The 26,171-nt window shown below is 42.2% G+C and overlaps 1 protein-coding gene across 1 annotated transcript in view; it reads left to right on the forward strand.

Annotated features, from left to right (window-relative positions):
- The first annotated feature begins 5,738 nt into the window (after positions 1-5,738).
- The window catches only part of LOC309569409 (cytosolic phospholipase A2 beta-like), a 96,027-nt gene continuing 75,594 nt past the window's right edge, over positions 5,739-26,171 (forward strand). The window contains exon 1 of the mRNA XM_082275228.1: positions 5,739-6,029. Within this exon, the coding sequence (XP_082131354.1) occupies positions 5,997-6,029 (33 nt within the window). The 5' untranslated portion in view covers positions 5,739-5,996. The remainder of the gene's footprint in view (positions 6,030-26,171) is intronic.

Here is a 26,171-nt window from a genome sequence, read left to right on the forward strand (position 1 = left end):
TGTTAGCATAGAAACAGAGAAATGTTACGGCAAAAAAAGACCAAATAGTCCATTGAGTCTGCCCATTTTTTTTTTTTTTTTTACTGTATTGCTTTAACAAGAATAAGAGCACATTAGTCTTTCCTCCTTTCTTTGCTTTAGTTTTCGTGTTGCCCTGCAGCCCTAATAAGAACATGTGTTCTTTGTCCTTCTTGGTTTTTATGCTTCTTAGTCGAGTAATGTACTGTATGTCCTTTTTGGCTCTGATAATTACTTCATTAACCGGTTACTGACCACACATCGCCTTTTTACTGCAGCAGTGTGGCTCTCCTGTGCAAACCGACGTAGACCCACTCGGCAGCGGGGAAGCGGATGCACGGGTCAGGCGGCTCCGATTGCCGTCTGACACCCGTGATCCTACCCCGCTGAGAGAGAAGAACGGTCAGCTGTTGTAAACACAGCTGACCATTCTTCTCCCTGGAATGATCACAGAGCGCCTGTGATCCTTCTATATAGGATCACAGGTCTCTATGATGATTTCACAAGCCACGCCCCCCACAGTTAGAATCACTCCCCTAGGCTTACATTTACCCCTTGATCACCCACAATGTTAACCTCTTCCCTGCCAGTGTCATTATTTTACAGTAACATTGCATATTTTTAGCACTGATTACTGTAGTAATGTCACTGGTCCCCCCTCAAAAGTGTCAAAAACGTCAGTTAGGTGTCCGATCTGTCCGCTGCAATGTCGCAGTCCCGCTAAAAATCGCAGATCACCGCCATTACTAGTAAAAAAAAAAACAATAAAAATGACATAAATCTTTCCCGTAGTTAGTAAATGCAATAACCTTTGCGCAAACCAATAAAAATACGCTTATTGCGATTTTTTTTTTACCAAAATTTTGTAGCAGAAAACAAATTGGCCTAAAATGTTAAAAAATGTAGATTTTTTATTTTTTTTGATAATGTTATATAGCAGAATGTGAAAAATATTGTTTTTCTTTTCAGAACTGTGGCTCTTTTTTTGTTTATAGCACAAAAAATAAAAATCGCACAGGTGATCAAATACCACCAAAAGAAAGCTCTATTTGTGGGGAAAAAAGGACATCGATTTTATTTAGGTACAGCGCCGCACGACCGCGTAATTGTCCGTTAAACTAACTCAGTGCCGAATCTCAAAATATGGCCTGGTTATTAAGGGAGGAAATCTTCCGGTCCAGAAGTGGTTAAGGTATTTGTATTTTTATACTTGTATATATCCATAGCTTTTAACACATTTTAAGGACTTTTTGTATTTTCTTTATTGTCTAGTTTTTAGCCCTGATGAAGGGGGCGTGCTGAGCCCCTGAAACAGGTTGGCTGTTACAAAATAAAAATCTTTTAAAAAGTCTGTACAAGCTGGTGTGGGGCTCCTATCCTTTCAAATCTTCAACAGACACAAAGCAAGTCCATGTACAAGAGCCCTTGAACACGGCAAAAGAAGCTGCACAACAAAGTCCATCTGTCACCACTAGATTTTTACTAACACATGGCCTTCAAAATTTGTATTTTTTCGTTGATTGTTTTTGTATATGTAATATTTATGAATAATTCTCTATGGGATTTTCTCCTGGCTAATGAAGTAGCAGAAGTGCATGTTTAACATTAGTATTTTTACAATATATATAATTTATACACTGTATGTATAGATTACATAATACTATATTTTACATGGCTGTCAGCTGATAATTAGCATCATTTTGGATGGCTCAGATGCACACTAGTCACTTCTCAAAGTTGGATGCACTTTTAGAACTCAAGACAGATTATTTACAGCATATGTCCAAATATCCAGTGTCTCCTTCAGTGTCTTTTCCCTTGAGCTTTGGATAACATCTCTCCCCTGCCTTTTCCTATTACCTGCTTGCCCACATTTGTCCATTCAGTTTCTAAACCCCCTTCTCACCTGCATCTAATTTGATAAACCTTTGAGGATATACAGTATGACATCTTTCCCCCTCACTGGTTGCTTGTGCATTGTGTGAGTTGTCTACACTCCTGTGTTCCTCGATCCTTTTCGCTACTATCCATCACTACTTTGGTTTAACCTCTGGTTCCTGCTCTTTGACTGGATGCTTTCTGCCTGGACCTTTTGCCTTGTAAATCTGATTGAACCTTACCTGCTCTGGCCTATGTATATAATCCATTGTTGTCAACAGGTTTACGTTTGTTTATTGATTTGATGATGATGCATTTCTATTGTCTATCATCTTGTCAACTTTCAACAGTGGGACATACTCCAGCGTCTCCATCCTGGGATTGTGACCATACCTTCTTGTAATTGTCTTTGGTTAAGTTTAGTCAATCCTTAAAGCTAAATTTCAGGTATTGCAATTTTTACTTTGGACCAATCTAAGTAGGTATGTGGCATATCTGCGGGAATCCCATGGAAGCTGGAATTCATTGTAGTTGACACCCCTAGTACAGCGATTATCACTAGCTTCTGAGAAATTTGCCAAAAGACTGCCCTGCTGCTTAGTGAAAACAAGAGGTCATCTGCTGAGCACAGGCACCATTCAGAGAATTCTTTTGCATAGTTACTTTGGTCAAAACTAGATCTATGTAGCCATGAAAAAATTGGTCCATGCAGGCAAGTGGGGTCCCCCAAGGCTCAGTCCTGGGACCAACCTTGTTCAATTTGTTCATAAACAGCATTGAGGACGGGATCAGTAGTTCTATATCAGTTTTTGCAGATGATACAAAATTGGGCAGGGCAATAACTGCACAGCATGAAGCAGATATCCTACAGAATGACCTGAACAAAATAACAGAGTGGGCAATGACATGGCAAATGAGGTTTTATGTGGAGAAGTGTAAGGTTTTGCACTTGGGGACTAAAAACATAAAAGCACAATACACGTTAGGGGGGGGGGGGGGGAACCCTTGGGGGAATCAAAAAAGGAGAAAGATCTGGGAGTCTTGGTAGAGTATAGACCAAGCAATAGCATGCAATGTCAAGCGGCAGCTGCCAAAGCCGGCAGAATATTAGCATGCATAAAGAAAGGGATGTATTCCAGAGATAATCAAGAAGAATAGTGCAGCGCTTATAATCCACATCAAATAACATCAGACCAAAACATAGTAGAATAGATAATAAGGTAAAAATAAAAAACCGTCCATGCAATGCCCGTGAGACAAAGGTGAATCAGAGTAATCCTGAATGGGGATGCAGGTGCTCTTAGTGCACGATCGACCACCACCTTTTAGATTGGCCTCTCACCTTATATCTACTTGTGATAAGCTCAGCACTCCTCTCACAGTAGGCAATCCTGGATCAGACCTCCACTTAATGGACACAATAGATCAGCCACAGCCTATCGCTCCAAAACAAGCAAGCAGCACTCCTGGATCAGCTTAAACCTCGGCAGCTCCACTCATTAGCATGTTATGGGGAACATAAAAACGGGCAAGCCCATGGTTTAATACTGATAAACTTTATTATAAAGCACATAAAAGACAGCCTCTTAGTTTGTGATGGTAGAAAGTAGGCAGATAAATGACACAGCGGTATCGTAGCGGCAAGTCCTGCACGGACCTCGCCAAACTCCAGATGGCAGCGGGTGACGTCGACGGCTCCACCTTCCCCCCGTACGCGTGTCGTCCCCCTATGGGCGGAGACTTCCTCAGCGGTAATTGAAGGCTGTACGAGACATCACCCTTCTTGCATCTGGTGTGCTTCAAGTACTATGTGTTTCTCCCTCCCAGCACTCCCATTCAGCCCCGCTCCAGCCTCCAGGATCTGTTTACAGCTGAATGTGGCAGGCTGCTGAATTTTTAGATTGTATTTTCCGTGCGCTGAAGTTGCTTCACTATGTATTCCAGAGATAAAACTATAATCCTTCCACTTTATAAAACTCTGGTCCGACCGCATCTGGAGTATTCTGTCCAGTTCTGGTTGCCAGTCCTCAGGAGGGATGTGTTGGAGCTGGAGAGAGTCCAGAGAAGGGCAACTAAACTAATTAGGGGATTGGAGGACCTTAATTATGAAGAGCGTCAGCAATCGCTTAATTTATTCTTCCTGGAGAAGAGACGCCTGAGAGGGGACATGATAGCAATTTATAAACACCTCAATGGTGATCTCAGCATAGAAAAAAAGCTATTCAGTAGCAAGGATTGCATGAAGACTCGAGGGCATTCAATGCGATTAGAGGAGAAGCGGGCTACAAGATTGTGGAATTCTCTACCACAAGAGGTGATTTCTGGGGGAAGTATGGTGGCTTTCAAAAGACTCTTGGATGTACATCTTAAGGATCAGAACATTCAGGGGTATGAGAGATGATTACGGCCACGTGCGCCTACACGGGTTGAATTTGATGAACTATTGTCTTTATTCAACCTCAACTACTATGTAACTATGTAAGTAAAAATTGCCATTGCTAAAGTTCAGCTTCAAGCAGCTCTTAAACAATATATACCAAGTACTCAACATGGCCAGAAAGGATCTCTGTTGTTCTCCCCCATGATAAACAGTACCAGCAGTGCCACTCCAGCAACAACCAAAATAGCTATAATCTGCTATGACAACCCAAGCTGCTTTATCTGCCACCTTATGACAGCCAAAAATACCCACTGTGGCATGGTGGGGCCATGCCACTGTGTGATTAGGCAGTCTGGGCCAGGTTCTGGAGAAAGCAGGCCCACTAATGGCATAGGTGTGCGCTGTTCTTTTAGAAGAGCCAGAGATGGAGCTCAGGGTTCCACCCCTTCGAGGAGGTCAGTGTGTGAAGGGAGCCGTAAGAGGTGCTGGTGTGCACCATGGTGTGGAGGTCGGGACAGAGCAAGGCCTGAGCCTAAGAGAGAGTCCACGAGGGACCTAGCAGCAAGAAGCTGTACAGAGAGTCCATAAGGGACAGAGCAGCAAGGATGGTGTAAGAGAATCCATGAGGGACAGAACAGCTAGGAAGCTGTCAAGTAGAAGCAGAGCTGGAGTGCAGCGTCTATGCATAAACACTGGGATGTGTTTCATGGTCAGGAGGATCAAAAGGTACCGATGTTCAGGAGGGACCCTGAAGAGGTACTTGGAGCAGTAACGAAATGTTTTGTTTGATTCATGGTGATGGTAAGAAGGAATACCTATATGAATTTTGACTTTCTTTTAAAAAAGTGGGAAATCCCTGAAAACTATATCTGATGTAGAATAAACTCACCCCGACGTGTCACACCATATAGTTCAACTAGGATAAGCAACAAAACAGATACAAAAGTGTAAGTGCCGGTTCACACTGCAGCGGCACGACTTCGGGGGCGACCTGTGAAGTCGTGTGCACCGCGACTTTGGCGCGGCTTGCACGGACTTCATAAAATGAATGTCTATGCAAGTCGCTCCAGGTCGCCCCGAAGTAGTACAGGACCCTTTTTCTAAGTCGGAGCGACTTGTGTTGCTCCTATTAGAATGGTTTCTGTACCGAACAATGAGAGCGAGACGGACCGCGACTTGTCAGCCTGACAAGTCGCGGTCCAAGTCGGATCAGTGTGAACCGGCACTATATGTCTCTATGTTTTATTATTATATCATAACACATATTTATTCTCATGATGAACATACCTGAACTATTAGTTTTGGCTACTACCATTACTAAATGATTTGTTATGAAACTCTGTAATTGCCATTATGTGCTAAGTGCATGTAAATGAGATATGTTCTTAGCAGTTGGTTTCTCCACGATGCCACTTAAACACCCACACAGTACCTCCACCCCGGATCTTCTGGACTACCTAAACTCAGGGCTGGTTTAGATGGCCTTTCCTGGTATGAACTCACGCATTAGGAATGATCTAGGTGTCAACACAGAAACAAGGCAGCTAGCCTAAATTAATATGTTGTAAAGATGGGAGGGATCGTTAAATGTGACAAAACCATGATGTAAGGGTGTAAAGTGACATTCTATACAGACACAATCAGACTACAGCAAGCACAGGCAGAGGATTACTGCATTCATAAAGACTTTGGAAACCTATGGAACTTGAGTCCCAGTAGGATGAACACACTATCACCATCAACACACTACAAGGTAGGTAGCTTGGTTATAAAGAAAGTCTGGGGGAAAGAGTACATGAAGTAGTTGTTACACCGCTAAACCCAAGAACACAAATATAATATATTTTACAGCTTACCAGTCCTTAAATATAGTGGTTGCATTTGTTTTATTTTTTTCAGCCTAATCACATTTTCAGCAAGAACAGAAACATACCTGCTGCTCTTTACCAGAATTCCTGTGTTCTTGTAGATATCTGTGTACAAAACTGAATTCTCAATCAATGTTATTAGCTTTCCCAGGTAGCTTTTTTGAACTAAACAGCCCCTCTATGCTATGTAAAGGAGGCGAGGAGAGAGGTAGATGTTTATAGCACATATCAGGAGTAAAGCGTAGGGTGACAACCCTACTTCCCCATAGATACAGTACAGAGAGCGTTGTCACCCTAGGACAGGAAGTTTGTTGCTGCCAGGATCACCAGATGAAAATAAAAGCCAAAAAAGCCTGAACAAAAAAGAAAGTTAATGCAGCCACCACATCTAAAGTCTGGTAAGCTGCAATATAATACATTTTTGTTTTTGAGTTTATATATTCTTTAACTTTCTCCAGCACCAGTAGTGTTCCCAATCCCAGCACACACTCCTGTAGCCATTCTTTCATCCAGTTTCATCGCAGTGTAGGTTATTTTTGATTGTTACAGTAACTTTTGGTTTTTGACAGTGACAACAGACAATTGCCTGTCTGATATGAGCAGACAAACATACTAGTAGAGGAAGGTACTTTGTTTTAAAGCCCTCCCAATAAAACTGCCGAAACCAACACAGTTTAACTGTTTGTCTCTTTACATTGATAGCAAGCTCTTCTTCTATTTATCTGATCACATTTGCATCATTGTCACTGTACCTTTTTTATGTTAGAGGGTACAGCTATTACTGTATATTCCATGAAACCTTCCTTTTCTTCCTTCTCTGTATCCTCCACCTGTCTACTTCATGTCTAGCATATGTAGACATGCAACTCCATTCACTAAGCTATGACTGTAGTTATGTACCGCAACAACTGTTATTTTCAGCAATGACAGACAAAAGGAGCTGAAAATAAGTCACATGACTCAAATCAACAATTGTTGATAATGCTTATGTTATAGATTAGTACAGGGGTCTCCAAACTTTACAAAGGGCCAATTTACTGTCCTTCAAACTTTAGGGGAGCTGGACTGTGGCCAGCAGGAGTAGAAAAATGTCCTAGTGTCAGTTAAAGTAAACAGCGTCCTCTCTCTGGTATTAGGGGGAGGAATAGTGTCCTATCATTGATATTAGGGGGGAAAATAGTGCCTCCATCCATAGTGTCAGTGGGAGAAATTGAGCCCCATCATTGGTGTCAGTGAGAGGAATAGTGCCCCATCATTGGTATCAGTGAGAGGAATAGTTCCCCATCATTGGTGTCAGTAGAAGGAATAGTGCCCCATCATTGGTGTCAGTGGGAGGAATAATGCCCCATCATTGGTGTCAGTGGGAGGAATAGTGCCCCATCATTGGTGTCAGTGGAAGGAATAGTGCCCTATCATTGGTGTCAGTGGGAGGAATAGTGCCCCATCATTGGTGTCAGTGGAAGGAATAGTGCCCCATCATTGGTGTCAGTGGGAGGAATAGTGCCCCATCATTGGTGTCAGTGGGAGGAATAGTGCCCCATCATTGGTGTCAGTGGGAGGAATAGTGCCCCATCATTGGTGTCAGTGGGAGGAATAGTGCCCCATCATTGGTGTCAGTGGAAGTAATAGTGCCCCATCATTGGTGTCAGTGGGAGGAATAATGCCCCATCATTGGTGTCAGTGAGAGGAATAATGCCCTATCATTGGTATCAGTGAGAGGAATAGTGCCCTATCATTGGTGTCAGTGGGAGGAATAATGCCCTATCATTGGTGTCAGTGAGAGGAATAGTGCCCCATCATTGGTGTCAGTGGAAGGAATAGTGCCCCATCATTGGTGTCAGTGGGAGGAATAATGCCCTATCATTGGTATCAGTGAGAGGAATAGTGCCCTATTATTGGTGTCAGTAGGAGGAATAATGCCCTATTATTGGTGTCAGTGGGAGGAATAGTGCCTCGTTGCTGGTGTCAGTAGCAGAAACTGTGCCCCAATGTTGCTAACAGTGGAGTGAATAATGCCCTGAGGCAAGCAAGCAAAGAGCGGCAATTTGGAGACCACTGGCTTAGTGCTTTGAGCCCATGCCCCTAAAGGAACATTAAGCCCAAAAACAAACTTGTTTTTACATTGCAGCATACTAATCTTTAGATGTGATGGCTGCGTTCATTTTCTTTTTTAGGCTTTCTTCTATTTTCATATGGTGATCTAGCCAGTACGTCTGTTGTTTTTCAAAAGAACAAACTGCCCTGCAGTTACAGGGATGGGACGAACCATTTAACACTGACTGGGTCTTTTATTTATGTAAAACCTTTATCCAAAAATGAAAACACTGTTTGCTGTAACTGCTTATAAAGTAGTAGCTGGAGTTTGGCTTCAGTATGTTAGTGTATTTAAATCTGTTAGTCCATATACCACTCCCCTCCCTCCCAGACTAAAAATGCTGCTGTTCAAAGGTGCCCCCAATGTTCTTTCATCCAGAGTGAGGATTTCTAATACAGGAGGTGTTGTACTGGCCAAATCACCAGGTAAAAACACAGGGGGAAAACTAATTCAGCCACCACATCTAATGATTGGTAATCTGCAATATGTTACATTTTTGATTTGGGGTTTAATAATGCTTTAAAACACTTCAATAAGATGGGATGGGTGTGTAAATGGCGTCTCCTTTCCGACTATGCCATGTTGCGGGCTGGGTCTACTCACCCTTGCACATGGGCTACCTCTTGCGTGGGGCACGCTCATCAATGCCTGGAACCAGGTGGAGAGTGTAGTCATGTGAAAAGTCAAACATTATGGCAGTTCCCCGACTTGGAGCTGAGCCTTTACTGTGTGCAGTAATAAAGTGCAGAGTCCTCTGAAAAGCGAATTGTTCCATGTCACCAAACACTGTACTTGTATGTTGCAATAGGAGAGACCTGCTGAGCCTGCGCCCACTCCACCAGTCCAGCGTACCCCCTGTTACCTCATTCCCCGTAACAGAATAGGGTCCCACAGTGCACCTAGCACGGACCTCATGTGTGCTCTCACTTAACACTTTTCTTCCCGTAACTTGTGACCAGGCCATAGATCTCCGTAACGCTAGTCTGCTCCGAGTTGCCATGGGAGATGGACCACTGGGGAGGGAGCCAGAACATCTACTGCAGGACCTGCCACCTTCTCATGTACCACGCCTAACGACTGGTTGCTTGCAGCTTGTTCTTTCAACTGTTTACCCATAAAAACTTGTCTCCTCTTGTTTTGCCGAGTTAACCTTAACTTGTTACTTCTTACCTCATAGTGCAACTCCAGACTCAGGTTCTTATGGAATAAGCCAAAACCAGTATGCACCCCTTGAATAACTTCAGACCATGCTCATAACGGATTAATGTAACTTTACTGTTTGCAATGCAGCATGGCAATACAAAATGATTAACGTCCTGTCCCTGATCCTAACTAACATAACTTAGTGGGCCAGGAATACCTCCCTGTGGTGAGAGTCTATATAGGCAAGGTCCATGACTTGGATGCTGTCTGTGACTCCTGGCATCTTCAGCAGTGCCCTTGCACTCACAGGTGGGTGTCCGTACCCCCTATTCTCCAGCCGCCAGTCCGCACCTGATCTTGGCTGTCCCTTATTCATATAACAGGTGAGCCCGCCAAAACCAAATACCCAGGAACTGAGCTGAAAAATTTTAACCCTTTCCCCCAGCCTGGGCCAACTGCTAAATAACTATTACACATACACATTCCAACCTGCCTACAGGTATGTGCAAATTCTGTTATTAAGAGAGAAAAAATATATATATTTTAAATGTCCTGCCATTAGACACTTTCCTAGTTTGACCAAACTATAAATGCAGATATGTATTCACAGAGAGACCTAACTGCGTTGGATTATTATCTTAGATCTTATATAGATCTCAAACTCACAAATCTCTCTGACAGCAGAGTTGTTCACAACTGCTTCAATGATGGAAATACAGGGGTTGGACAAAAATATGGAAACACTACCTGATTTGCAGGTGTGAAGGTGACCACATGGTTTGCGTTGGAAGCGGAAGTGATATAACATGGGAAGGTAGGTGGCATAAACCCCAAATATACAAAGAACACTAGGCACACCAAACTGGATATTAATGACCTTGTTTTTGGTTTTCACAACTATAAACTAACAATTAATCAGAAATAAAATCAGTGGGGCGCTCTGGCGACTGGCAAATACCCCCCTCCCCCCACTTAAATATGGGTTTTGGGAATTTCTGGAATGTTCTGGGGGGTCAGGTGACCTAAAAATTACCTATCCTAGAGGACCCCCCAGAACATTCCTAGAATAATATGTCAATTCCCAGGAGAACTCAGGCCATCTTGGATGCTTACACCATATTAGGTAATAATTTTGTTCTTCTACCTGGTTTTTCCATATGTTTGTCCAACCCCTGTACTGTAGGTGTCGGTCCCCAGCAAATTCAAAGTATTTTGCTAGCTGTTTACTTGAAGCTCTTAAAGCAGCCTTCAGCTACAGTCTGGGGGTGGTGGATAAAAATCTTGAAGATACTGTACATCATTAAAGCGTTAATGTTTAAAGTGTTTTCATATTTCATGTTCCTGATATGTGTCTATGTTACCATGTACTTTTGTTTAAAAGTATCTTTTTTCTTTTTTGTATTTCTTCCTTTTTGTGAAATTCCTGGTGATCCTGCCAGTCCTCCTGCTTTCCCATTTCAAATTGACTAAGTTAGACATGGGAGCACATCCATTCCAGCAGTGGCCTGTTTTCTGGCTGTGCTGCAAACACAGCCTGTCTGTCCTCCAATGGCCAAGACTTGTGCTGAAAGTCCCCCTGCGTCTCCACAGCCACTCACTGCGAAGATCAATGTACTGATCTTTCTCTGCCTTCTGCTGACAAACCCCTTTGCAATCTCCACCCTCACCTCCTATACAGTTGAGAACATAGCTTATGTGATCACATATGGAAAATAGGTATTTCTAAAGCATATTATATATATATATATATATATATATATATATATATATATATATATATACACACACACACACATGTCTTGTCTTGTATTTCTATTTTAAACTGAATAGGTTGATTTACAAGATAAGAGTTCATATAAACTTTAAAGCTACTGTCAACACCCCAATTGAGATCTGTATTTAACAATCCAAGACTGAAGCTGAAGGCTACTTTAAGAAAATTGCTTGCTAAATGCAGAGATTCATAGTAACTAAGTAGAACTACTTCACTACTGTACTTAAGTACTGGAAGGCGGTATCTGTACTTTCCTAGAGTATAATTTTTTTCTCCTACTTCCACTTTTACTTCACTACATTTTTTCGATGATTTCAATACTTCTACTCCGATATGTTTTTTTTGTGCTGTATAGTTACTCGTTACTATTTTAAAAATTACCACTGCCAGAACAGTAGATGGCAGGTTTCATGAAGCTCAAAACATGTGTATTATCAGTGCATATGAAAATAAATGCTACTGTATGTATGAATAAAAGCTGCATTTGAAATACTAAAAAACAATATGATGTTCAAACTTTTGACTTCTTTCTTTAATAACTACATAACACAGTACTTGTACTTTTACTTTCAGTACTTGAGCAGCAATTTTTTTTCAAAACTACTGGTACTTTTACTTTCAGTACTTGAGTAGCAAAATTTAAATTAAAAACTACTTGCAATACTTAAGTACAAAAAATGTTGAATACTTTAGTACTGCTACTCAAGTCACTTTTTGATCGAGCACTTGTACTTTTACTCAAGTATGGGTTTCGAGTACTTTATACAACTCTGGCCAAATGCTTTAGAAATACTCACATCATGATGCTCTTCAGACTAGCATTTACATTACAGATCGTAATCTTGTTGTTGGCTGTGGCTCTAAGCAAGTTTTAAACAGCACTAAATATTACTTAAAGTCGGCTAAAGCGTGTTTAAAGATATATCCAGAACTTTCATTAAAAACGATATTTAACAGCTCTATGTAGGCAGGTTGCCTACAGTTTTATTTTCTTTTGTGTAAGTTAGGTAGTTGGCTGCCCAGGCTGGAGAAAGTGTTACCTGTTAGCATTTCAGCTCCTGGGCTTTCTGTCTTGGGTGCCCCTCCACCAGGTGTGATACATAATATCTACATAGAAGGTAGAAGGTCCGGTTCAGGTGCACTAGGAAAAAGAGTCTGGCGAGAGCTTGAGTGAGAAGAAATTCCACAGTTCATTGAATCCAAGAACCCAAGAAACAGCATGTAATCAGCACAAGATGCTGGTGTTCCAGTGGACCAGCTATTGGGGATTGCCAGATTTGGAGTAACACGTGGACTGGGTATGCCTGGGCAGCCACCATCTTAGTCAGTTTAGGTTCAGGACTTTGTTATGCTCGTTGTTTGCTTTACCATGAGAAGTACAGTAAAAGTTGTTAAACTAATGGGACCGTAGGCAGCACTTTCCTGAACATAAAAGAATTTGAAATGGCCACAGCCCTTTTATTGGTATTTAATTAAAAAAAACACCTTTAATTATAACCAACTGTATATATAATATAACACATGTAATTCACCAAATACACTTTTATACAACTTATAACTCAGCCTTAACAGCTTGAGTTATACCAACACATGTCCATTTAGTATATACTGTATATAATATAGCACATGTCATTTACCAAATACACTTTAATACAACTTATAACTCAGCTTTAACAGCTCGAGTTATACCAACACATATCCATGTATATAAAAAACTGTCCCATACGTAAAGGCTCATGAAACAGGAGCCTGGCACCCCACTCGCACCACCACCAATTCAAAACAATTTTGCATATCCAAATTAAAAATATCTAAAGCCACATCGGACAAATGAACTGTGTCAGACCTGTATAAACCCATCACTTCGCCTTCAAGATCCACATGGCAGTAAGAAATCCCATTAATAGAAGGCATACATTTGGCAATAGCCCGGTTGATTCTCTTATGAATTTTTTCACAATGCCATAAATCAGGTCCCTTTAGCCAAAGCAAACGAGGGACTATCTCTGAAAAAATAAGTACAGTACCGGGTAAAAGTAAATTAAGATGTAATAAATCGAATTTCAATTGGGAAATGATATCTTATGTGTGTCTACTGCCAATATCATTTCCTGAGATATGAAAAATTACAATTTGTGGACGAGGCCAAGAACTGTATAAAAAAGATAAAGTCTGACGCACATCATTTAATCTCAGGCCACGCAATCCATACCACTATATACAAAAATGATCAAGAGGAATTTGAACCATACACTCTAACTAAAGCCCTGCGATAAGCCCAGAATATGTAAGAATGGCCGATGATCCACACATTACACTGGGCACCTGGAATTTAAACAGAAACATTAGGACGGACATATAACTGATGACAGTTTGAATTCCATCTACCTATACTTTTAATCACTGTTTCAGACAGACGCAAGTTGGCACCAGCACTATAAGCTTCTCAGGGGGTCTGGCTCCAAAAAAAGAGTAATGAACCGAACGACCGAGGAGACTGTCCGTAGCCGCTGGAGATAAAAACCACTTGGATATAGACAAAGGACGCAAACAAATTATATCCCCATACAAGCACTTAGGACCCTCAGAATATCCAAGAAATTACTCTTGAAGTACCCACTAATGTGGGTCAGTGTTGGTAATTTGTAATCCACCAGAGGCTTGACAAAATTGACAAGACCAAAATTGTTTATTAACCACTTACCGGCCACCCACCTTCAAATGTCAATATCATATGGCCCAGAACGGCCTCTCTCGCGTGCCCGCAGGGGTGCGAAGTGCAGTGATCGTGGCCGCGCTGTGTTCCTAGGACACAATGACGTGGCTCTTTACTTGTGTGATCGGCTGTGTCCAATCACAGCAGGTCACATGTAAATGAGGAAGTGCCGTTAATCGGCTCTCCTCGCCTCACACTGTCAGAGTGTGTGGCGAGGAGAGCCGATCAGCGGCTCCTCCTCAAAGGGGAGTCTAGGACAGGTAATCAGGGCACTGATCATCAGTGCCCTGATTACAGAAAAGTTTAAAAACAGTGCCCATCAGTGCCCACAGTGCCCACCATCAGTGCCCACAACCAGTGTCCATAGTGCTGCCAGTCAGTACTCATCAGTGCCTGCTCATCTGTGCTGCCCATCAGTGTCCATCAATGCCGCCCATCAGTGCCCATCAGTGCTGCCCTGCCCATCAGTGCCCATCAGTGCCACCCATCAGAGCCGCCTATCAGTGCCCATCAGTGCCGCCTATCAGTGCTCATCAGTGCCACCTATCTGTGCCCATCAGTGCGGCATATTAGTACCTCCTCATCAGTGCCACCTCATCAGTGCCCATAAGTGCCAACTCATCAGTGCCCATAAGTGCCACCTCATCAGTGCATATCAGTTCAGCCTATCAGTGGGTATCAGTGCTGCCTCATCAGCACACATCAGTGAAGGAGAAAAATTACTTATTTTCAAAATTTACTGACAGAAAAAAAGAACAACTTTTTTTTTTTTTCAAAAATTTCTGTCTGTTTTTTTTTTTTTTTTTAAGAAAAGAAAAAAGGGAACCTGGTAAGATTTCAGAGGAAAATATATTCTAAATGGAATCCTGTAAGTTTAAAGCGTAATTCCACTTTTGTTAACAAAAAAAAAAAACATTCCTCTACATTGCAAGGATTTTAACAAACTTTGTTGCAGATTTCTACCTTTTGTTATTCTGAAGAAATCCCTGTTTGTTCCTCTGTGCTGAGTGAGTCTAATGGGAGGGGTTTCATATTTATCAGCTGTGCACCTGCAGGATGAAAGCTGCTGGGTCTGCATGCCTTTAGACTTTTTCCTAATGACATTTTTAGTTGCAGGGGATGCCTGATATCTGACAGTTCTGGAGGGAGGGCGGGAGCTGCCTGAGGTAAACAAGCCATTGATTGGTTGCGAAGATGAAGGGCGGTCCAAGCAACCAATCACCAGCTTGCAGCTTCCGTCCTCCATTCAGACCTGCTGTGCCTTTCGTCCTCCCTTCTGCGTAAGGTAGGGGTGATGTAATGTGGGAAGGGGGAGAGGGGCTGAGTACTGCAATGAGGAGTACTCTAATGTGTATGGGGGCTGAGTAGTGTAATGTGGGGGGGTTAAGGCTGAGTACTGTAATGTTGGGAGGGGGGGGGACTGAGTACTGTAAAGAGGGGGCTGAAGACAGTAATGAGGGGAACTGAGTATTGTAATGGGGGGGGGGTCTGAGGACAGAAATGTGGGGGGCTTGAGGACTGTAATGGGGGGCTGAGGACAGTAATGTGGGAGGCTGAGGACTGTAATAGGGGCTTTAGGACTGTAATGAGGGTGTTGGGGACTGTAATGTGGGGGGGGGGGGACTAAGGACAGTAATGTGAAGGCTGAGGACAGTAATGTGGGGGGGGGGCTGAGGGCAGTAATGTGGAGGAACTGAGAACTGTATTGGGGGGCTGAGTACTGTAATGGGGGCTGAGGATAATAATGTAGGGGAGCTGAGTAATGTAATGGGGGGGTCAAGGACAGTATTGGGGGCCGAGCACTGTAAAGGATTAGGCTGAGGACAGTAATGTGGGGGCTGAGGACAATAGTGGGGGGGGGGCTGAGGACTGTAATGGGGGGCTGAGGACTGTAATGGCGACAACCACATGTATGAGGTTGTCAACCAAGTATGGCGACACCACATGTATGAGACTTTTTCATAACCTATCCACACAGAGGGCCCCAAAATCCAAGGAGCACCTTCAGGCTGTCTAGGAGCATAAATTACACATCTAACAATGATCAGGGACACTGTAACTGGTGTGGCAGTGATGATAGAGACTGAGACTGGTATTGAAGTGATCAGGGACACTGGGGCTGGTGTGGCAGTGATCAGGGCCAATATAACTGCAGTGATGAGGACCAAGGGCACTATAACTGCTGTGTCAGGGATCAGGGACATTGTAACTGGTGTGGCAGTGATCAGGGACACTGAAACTAATATGGCGGTGCTTAATGTTGATTAGGGCATTGACTGGAGAGAGTATGCAACAGTAAATAAATTGAATTTCTATTTTTTTACATGTGATTGTGTGGTACCATGTGATTGTTGTGACCAATCACAGAGTTCACACTGTAGTAAACTATGACAGCCTTGCTCACTACTTTAACTGTTATCATTGTGATTGGTCATAGCAATCACAGGGTATCAGGGACACTCTCAGTGGCCCAGTACAATGATCATGATCAGCTGTGTCTGGTGGTAACAGCTTTCACAGATCCCACCACTGTGCAACCTAGAGAGTGCGCATGAGTGGCCAAAGCAGGTGGATATACAGGTTAAGGTGTATCTAAACCCCAAATCAAAATGTAATATTTTGCAGCTTACAAGTCCATGGTGTAAAGGCTGTATTCATTTTCTTTTTCCAAGCTTCTTTTGCTTTATTTTCACCTGGTAATCTTGTAAATAACACACTTCCTGTCCTTTAGTGACTACATCACCTTCCACTTTATCAATGAAGGGAACCATGGTTGTCACTCTAGGCTCCTCTCTTGATATACTGTAGACTTCAGACATGTCTATTCCTCTTCATCTCCATTACCTATGGGGCAGGGTGATTGGTAGTTTGCAGAAGATTGCTAGGAAGGAAGATATTCTTCTGTGCAGCTCACAGGAAGTGACAAGAACACTTAATTCTTGCCAGGATCAACAGATTTTTTTCTGAAAATGTTCTCAGCTTGAAAAAACACAGAACACTAATGCAGCCACCACATCTAAGGAGTGTGAGCTGCAATAAATAGCATTTTTGTTTTTGGCTTTAGTAATCCTTTAAGAAGGCTTTACTGTTCTACACTTGAAGCCCATAAATATTCTAAGCTACAGCAGAATGCTTGCAGTACCTGATTCTTATGTCTGTTTGTTATTTCTACATTTTGCAAATGCAGATTTATAGAATTTTCTGTTACAGTGCTGAAATGGAAATCCTCCAGTATTCTGAGTGCTGACAGTACTGTGCATCATTTTGATGTTAGGCATGTGATGTCATAAATTCCTCTGTACTCACCTTATGGGCCTATTAAATGTGGAACGTGAGGATTTGTTACTTATTTTTTAGTTAACACATACACCATTTAACATTTTTATGAGGCAGTATCAATGCACGATTCATAAATTCCTAACTAGTTATTTATCTAAAGTAGCAGTCATAGTGGTAGCCCATCATTTCAGCTGGATACTTGATCTCCATGAAAATGTTGTTTTAAGGCTAAAGGCCCGTACACACGTACCGATCGTCGGCATACAAACGTCGGTGGACGAAGGATCTGCCGATTGTACGCGTGTTAGTATGGTGCCTCCGACAGATGTCTGCGCACAATCCGCGGACAAAAGTCTTTCGTGCAAACATGAAAATATTTGTATGCCGACACCAGAACGGACGATTGTTCGCCTGTCAGTACACAATTCGGCCGACAGACCGCAGATTTGCAAGACTGGGCATGCTCAGAAAATAGAAAACACAGGGAAAGTTAACCATTACATGACATCACTTCTGCAGTCGGCGGACAAAATTCTTGTGCTGTCCTTGTGCTGTCTTTGCACTTTTCAGCAGACACCGACATCCCGGGGAGAAAAGAGGAACATTTGTAAGCCGACCATCGGTACGTGTGTACGGGGCTTAACTCCGCATATATGAGAAGGAGCGAATCTGACATGAAAAGCTACAAGCAGCTGTTGATGATATTTTCCTTTGTGTAACATAGGCAAAGTAGTAAGTGAAAGAAAATCTCTCCAAAGTGACTTTTGTCACCAGAATAGATGACAAGCCTAACCATGTAATTTCCTATCACATTCAGTCCTGGTGACAATGACCACCAGGACAAATTAAATGGGTGAGTCTTCTCAAGGCAATACAGAGAACAATAAAAACCTGGCTTGGGTTCTAACCCTTTCTTCATTTCAACTAAAAAAGAAAAAAAAAATTGTTAACTTTAGCTACACTGTAGTTTACCCCTACCTTGGCCATATACTGAAGAGGACAATAAGGGGACTGTTTATAAAAAAAAATGTAAAAAAAAGTATCTCAAGCGTTTGCTCAGCTGTCACAAATAATCCAGTATTTTGCCTAATTTGTTTATTTTCATATGATTATCAGCTCCATCTGGTGGCTACAATGCTGTGTTTTCCTGATTTGAGGTATTTCAGGAAAAATTGCAGAATGGCCACTAGATGGAGCTGATAATCATAGGAAATAAACATATTGAGCAAAATATGGGAATATTTGTGACAGAATTTTTTTTTTATAAACACACCCCTTCCTACTAATTTTGTAATTGAATAAAACATTACTATTTATAATGAAGCTTATATAAGTCTCAGATAGACTGATTATAATTTAAAAATGCGTTTAATGAATTCAGTTAAGAATTCATTGTGGATATATCTAAGAGGTTTTTTTTTTTATTTTGTTTTTTTGGGGGGCTGGGATTTTGTAGTAACCGGTGAGATGCCCATGTTTTTATCCTTGCTCACCTCTGTTCAATAAACTGGATTTCAGATCCATCTATAGATCATGTGCAGTTTCCCTTCCTTGTTTTCACGTGTACACAATTTACTAATTTTACTGCAGGCATGCAATGACATTGTGTAATGCTAGCTAATTACATGTCACAATTCACATATTTTAATGATTTAAAGTAGACAAGTAATATTCTGTATTACAAAATGTAATAATTATTAACCGCTTGCCGACTGCGCACAGTATATTTACTGCGGCAGTCGGCCCCGGCCAGGCAGAGTGACGTAGGTCTACGTCGCTCGCCTGTCACTCCTTCCAGAGCCAATAGCGGGCGGGCGCGCGCCCGCTGAGGCGCGCGCCCGCCTCGGCTCGTTCACGGAGGAGTGCGGGAGTGTGACTGGCGGACCCGATGTCCGCCGGTCACACTACGATCGTCGGTACAGCGGGAGAAAGACAGAGCGGCTTGTGTAAACAAGCCACCTGTCAGTTCTCCCTGTGTAAAAGTGAAGATCAAACAGTTCTACTATGTAGAACTGTTGATCTTTGTTTTTACACTAGTAGACCTGTCCCTGCACAGTTAGAATCACGCCCCTAGGACACACTTAACCCCTCCCTGTCCAATACTGTTAACCCCTTCCCTGCCAGTGTCATTTTTGCAGTAACAGTGCATATATATAGCACTGATTACTGCAGTAATGTCACTGGTACCCCCAAAAGTGTCACAAATGTCAGTCAAGGGTCCGATCTGTCCGCCGCAATGTCGCAGTACCGCAAAAAAAATCGCAGATCGCCGCCATTACTCGTTAAAAAAAAAAACACCAAAAATGACAAAAATCTTTCCCTTTGTTAGTAAACGCGATAACTTTTGCGCAAACCAATCAAAATACGCTTTTTGCGATTTTTTTTACCAAACATAGGTAGCGTAAAACAAATTGGCCGAAAATTTTAAAAAATTTTGATTTTTACATTTTTTTTTGGGGGAATTTCATATAAAAAAAAGTGAAAAATATTGTTGTTTTTGCAAAAATTACGCTCTTTTTTTGTTTATAGCGCGTGATCAAAAAATCGCACAGGTGATCAAATACCACCAAAAGAAAGCTCTGTTTGTGGGAAAAAAAGGACGTGAAATTCGTTTAGGTACAGCGTCGCACGACCGCGCGATTGTCCGTTAAAGTCACGCAGTAAAAAATCGCAAAATAACCCCTGGTCTTTTAGCAGGAAAATCCTCCGGTGGTAAAGTGGTTAAATTCTTCTTCCCACAACATGGGCTATTCTTATCTACGGCAAATTAAAGAAATTACATTTTTTTTTGTTCAGTCTGTAAATATTTATTGTGATGCCAAACAGCAGTCCAGCGACCTGTATTTTAAATAGAGCTTTGTAGCACCCCATTTTTTTGCACTCATTTAGGACATCTATCATAAAGGATTCTCTGTATTTTAGCTTTGTCAGTGATTTTTGTATTCAATTTAAGCAATACACAGAGAATATAGGTTAGCCTGAGTACATTTGATGTTTACAGGTTTGATGCGGTATGGTTATATATTATACAGGCAGTAAAATATTCATATCACGCAATTCTTTGTAAAGTAATAACCAAATTTAATAGATTAGTCGCACAGAGGATTAACCCTTTGGGTAAAGGCTAGGGCATGAAAAACATTGGCTTTAATACGGGCAATGCTGGGAGTGACCGTCCAACAGTTTTCATGTCCTAGCAACAAGGCAGGATTTGGGGGTTGCTATCTGGGATTTTTTCGGCCAGGCTTCCAGGGGGACCCAAATGGCCTACAAGTATGACAATAAAATGGAACCAATAATACCCACGCTACCTATACTCCAAATACATTATATATTTTTATGTGGACACATTTATTTTGATATTTTATAAGATTTGATCATTTATGGATGCACTTGATTAATTGGGGATTGATATATATTAGTGATTGACGAATATCGGTTTATCGTTGCCGATACCGATACTGATATTTTGACCAATGCATATCGGTATTGGCCGATATTTTCGTACAAAAAAATATTTTTTTTTTATTTGACAGGTACTCTTGTGGAGGGATCTGGGGGTCTAAAAGTCCCCAAACCCCTCCTCTGCACTTAAAAGCATTCAAAACGCCAAGTTTGACTGTTTTGAATGCTGTCATTTTTTTTAATCTGGCGCCAATACCCGGAAGTGATGTCATGTTCCAGGTTTTTGCATGGAGGCCCGATCAGAGCCAAATGCAGCTTTGATGGGTCTTCGGCGGCCGTGCAGGCTGGTTGCTCGGGTCTCCCGGTGGGACAGGGGACCCGGGCGAGCCGCGGAAGGCGGCGGGAGGGAGGGAACGTCCCCTCCCGCTCCTTGTGATGACAGCCGAGTGGCTTCTTAGCGGCAATGGTTGTCATTACAAGACAGAAGACCGTCGGCTATGGACGCCGGTACCAGGCTGATGCCTCTAGCTGCAGGCATCACTCCAGTCCAAGCACTTTCCTGGAATATTGGCAATATCGGTAGCCTCCAGGGCCGATTCTGATACATTGGAGAAAGTGTATATCGGCCTCCGATATATCGGCTTTGCCGATAATCGGCCGATCTCTAATGTATATGCAGTGTAGCAATTTATATGTAAAAATAGAGCGATTTGATTTGGTTGATATGTATACATTGTAGCATATACAGTATATATGCAAAAAGGAGTGAGTCATACAACCTGTGAGCAACACAGATATGTGGCATAGGTGTTTGTAGTTGAACACAGCAGCACCATATCACTAATTAACCACTTGCCGACCAGCCGCCGTAGTTTTACAGGGGCAGGTCGGCTCTGTCCCCTAAAAAGACGTAACCGTACGTCGCTTCTTGGAACCGCTATCAGGGGCGCACCCATTTGCCACAGGGAAAGCTGATCAGCGGGTCTTTTTGCTACGATTGCTGCCGGGCACCCGCAATCGCTCCCCGTGGAGACAGAATGACGGTCTCCCGTTGTAAACACGGCAGACCGCTGTTCTGTCAGTTATGAACACAGGGGTCCTGTGTTCCTCCTATTTAGGAACACAGGTCTCTGTGTTCATGCAGCAAGCCAATCTCCCCACAGTTAAAAAGTACCCCCTTGGGACACATTTAATCCTTTGATCGCCCCTTGCTGTTAACCCCTTCCCTGCCAGTGTCATTAGTACAGTAACAGCGCATATTTTTTGCACTGATTACTGTAGTAATGACACTGGTCCCCCCAAAAGTGTAAAAAATGTCAGTTAGGTGTCCGATCTGTCCGTCGCAATCTCGCAGTTCAGCTACAAATCGCTTATCGCCGCCATTACTAGTAAAAAGAAAAAATCTAATAAATAAAAATGACATAAATATTTCCCCTAGTTTGTAGACTTTTCCCAAACCAATCAATATACATTTATTGGGATTTTTTTTTTACCAAAAATATGTAGCAGGATGCAAATTGGCTTAAAATGATGAAAAAATGTGGTTTTTAATTTTTTTCTATTGGGAATGTTAAAAATATTGTTTTTTTTTTTTTTTTTTTTTTTTTTTTTAGAATCGTCGCTCTTTTTTTTATTAATAGCACAAAAAATAAAAATCACACAGGTGATGAAATACCACCAAAAAAAGGCTCTATTTGCAGAAAAAAAAAGACATCAATTTTATTAGGGTACAGCGTCGCACGACCGCGCAATTGTCAGTTAAATTAACGCAGTGCCATATCGAAAAAAATGGCCTGGTCATTAAGGAGGAAAATCTTCCGATCCAGAAGTGGTTAAAGGGGAATGAGATATTTAGCGCTATACACTAAGATTTATTAGCATGACAATAAAATGAATGAACATTTTATAAAGCTTCTCAGTTTTTTAATACTGATTGCATAGGCTATTTTCTGCAAAAGGGGAACTTAGCCCTTAACTGTCCATAGAAAAAAGAGAAAGCAGAAGGGGCAGTTCAATCTATAGGTATGATGGAATATGTACTTGTTTGAGTACTGTTATAGCTATTTTAATTTATGGATGTGTGGTATCTTTCCAATTAGAGCTATAGTAATGTATCCACTGCACTGGGATTTATTATTTATACAACGCCTAGCCTCAATACAGTCTAGCTCAGGGATACTGCTGTCAAACTGACTGACCACCTTTAATCTGCCATTATTCAAGGTGCTAGACCCCCCACAGAAGCCATGTAAACCTGCAACCAAAGTGCTCCCCCGAAAAGGAGAAATAAACCCCTCTCAAAATCAAAAATAGACCTACACGTTTCGCCTAAAAAAAGGCCTTGTCAGGGTTTTAGTGCAAAAAAGGGGGGAAAAGGGGTGCAGTCAGTTTGACCGCAGTATCCCTGAGCTAGAGAGACTGTATTGAGCCTAGGCAGCAGCTTAATTCTGAGATAGAATTTTTAGCCACCAGTACAGGCAGAATTGTGGGGATAGACTGAGTCATTACTGAGAGGCAATAATATTTTGAGAGCAGTTGCCAGAAACTTTTTAGTATTGACAGTCAACCTACACAGATTCCTTCTTAATAGGCAGTATTACAACAAAGGCAAGCTGCAGGATAGGCAGTACAGTTTATTCGTAAAAATCCAGACAGATAATATCTGGCAGGGATTAGACTTAATTGGTCAGCTCAGGTTACTCAGAGCAGAGAGTGCGTTTATGGTCATTGTATGCAAGAGTCTAATGACCACCGTGACATTCTCTCATTCTTTCTTTTAGGAGGGGCTCCCCTTTAAGTAAAGAAACACATCTTATTACACACATTTTTTATATACATTATTTAACAAAGGTTATGTTTTAGACCGCTTGGCCATGGTACGGTGGGTCATACACCCTTGTTGTGTATAAATAATATTATTTGCCAGATTTGGGTCCTAGAAGAAAGGCACTCTTAGTGGATTTGCACTGATATCTGCTCTCTTTCACTTTTCTCCTTTTTCCGGACTCTCTGGTGTATGCACCCGCTAATGCCCAGGAACCAGGCAGGGCATTCATGTGGCATCAACAACAACTTAGAAGCGACCCAAACACCCAGGTTGTCTTTATATCATAACCTGAAGCTGTACAGTATGTGGGTGCCTCTCGCTCCCGCGATACATACACCTGCTCAGGATGTGACATTTTAACCACTTTACGTCTGCTCACAGTAATATTACTGCAGCAGAGTGGCTCGTTATCGTCTGACGACGTAGTATTAACGTCGTCAGACACTCCCCCTTCTGGGCGGCGCTTGCGCGCCGCCAGAGGCTCGTTCCCGCTGTTTTCATTCACAGCGGGAGTCGGGCCAGGGGAGGAGCAGCGGCGATCGCCGCTGCTCTTACCCGATCGTCGGGGATCGAGTCTGGAGATCCGCCCGCTGTGTGTAAACACAGCGGGCGGATCTCCATAGTGACAGGGAGTGACAGATCGGACTGTTCAGCATAGCTGGACATCAGATCTGTCCATGACTCACTCAGTCACCTCCCCCCCTACACGTCAGTAAGCACCAGGCATACATTAACCCCTCCCTCTCCAATAAAATTAACCCCCTTCCCTGCCAGTGTCATTTTTACAGTAACAGTGCATATATATAGCACTGATTACTGCAGTAATGTCACTGGTACCTCCAAAAGTGTCAAAAATGTCAGTCAAGGGTCCGATCTGTCCGCCGCAATGTCGCAGTCCCGCAAAAAAAAAAATCGCAGATCGCCGCCATTACGCGTTAAAAAAAAAACACCAAAAATGACAGAAATCTTTCCCTTTGTTAGTAAACGCAATAACTTTTGCGCAAACCAATCAAAATACGCTTATTGCGATTTTTTTTACCAAACATATGTAGCATAAAACAAATTGGCCAAAAAATTTTAAAAAAATTGGTTTTTACATCTTTTTTGGGTGGAATTTCATATAAAAAAATGTTAAAAATATTGTTATTTTTTCAAAATAAACGCTATTTTTGTTTATAGCGCAAAAAGTAAAAATCGCACAGGTGATCAAATACCACCAAAAGAAAGCTCTGTTTGTGGGAAAAAAAGGACGTAAATTTCGTTTGGGTACGGCGTCGCACGACCGCGCAATTGTCAGTTGAAGTCACACAGCGCCGAATCGCAAAAAGTGGCCTGGACGGAAGACAGCAAAATCCTCCGGTGGTAAAGTGGTTAAAGGAGACACCATGTTTCAGTGTCCCGTCCTATTCCACCAGTGCAGCTAGACCCCGCCACCCATCTCCCAGTGACAGAGCGAGTCCTGCAGGGAACCAGCATGGACCCCATGTGCATGCATAATTAACTCTTCCGTGCCATTCGGCTAGGTCCAATTTGACCCTTAAGGATGCACTCCAGGAAAATTTCAAAACTTCCTTTTGTAGTGGCCACACACACACACACACACACTTCAATGGTAAAATCTTGTTTATGTCTTGAGTACTATTAAAAAGCAGCTTTACTTACCTCATGCCTTACTACCCTGGCAGTTAGGGCTCCCCTCTTTTCTCCCACCCTTCAGTTTGTGGGTGGGCTTTTGACATCTTCACTTACAAAGCAGGACTGCTGGTCCTGCATTGTATATGATGACATAAGAGTGAAAGTGATGGTATGCTAAAGAGGGACCAGTTGCACTGAGAAGAGTGAGGGGGGGGGCTGGATTTGTGGTAGAGGGGGGGGGGGTTTGCAGAAACATTTGACAGGGAGTGACAAAGTGATTTGAGCTGGGGGGGGGGGGGGGGTTTGGGTAGGGATAGAATTTGTGCTAGGATGGGGGACGGGGGGTATTTTTGCTAGAAGGGGAGATTTGGAGGGGAATGGATTTGTGCTAGGAGGGGGGTATGGGGTTGAGTTGGGAGGATTGTGAATTTAGCATTTTTGTTTGGGGAGAATATTGGCTTGCAGGGGGGATTTATGCTTTGGCAAGCATGTAGATCAGTGCTGTATTTTTTTTTGGGGGGGTGAGGAGATTTTTGCTGAAAGATGATGTGCACACTTTGCTGAGCGGGGGTGGTGGTGGGTTTTCTTGATGACCTTGTTCTGGTACTGGTAGGTTTGAATTTTACCAAGATTTCAGCTAGTGAATTGTGATGAATTACTCAGTAGGTCAGTACAAGCCTTTCAACATAGTAGGAGACAGCCAGCCATTTCTCTTTCTCTCCATACTGTGGAACTATAGACTGTCAGAGCTCTACATATAAAGCCAACAGTATCCTTTAGAAAGCACCATTGGGTTTTAAAGCCCAGCTCCAGCCAAACATTTTTTTGGAAAGAGTTTAGAGCATAGATCAGAGTTCCCCAATGGGGTCACAGAGGGGAAAAACTTAACCTGCTTGCCTTTAAAAATATACATCTAGGAATTCATAATGATTAAATAGCTGTGTTAATGTGTGTTTATTATCTGCCTGAGGTTCAGCATTTAAAACACTATTATAATTTAATGGTTGGTGATAAATAAGATTACGTCTTTATTAAAGGATATGTCTAGGACAGTACAAATGTTAAATATAGTTTTGTAGGTATGACTCCTGTAACCTCTGCTGTTAGACTATTATTGCTGTAAGTTGCACGTGTTGCGCCAGTGGAGACATCA

The sequence above is a fragment of the Pelophylax lessonae genome (assembly GCF_965119305.1).
Source record: "Pelophylax lessonae genome assembly, chromosome: 13".
In the NCBI taxonomy this organism is placed as follows: domain Eukaryota; kingdom Metazoa; phylum Chordata; class Amphibia; order Anura; family Ranidae; genus Pelophylax; species Pelophylax lessonae.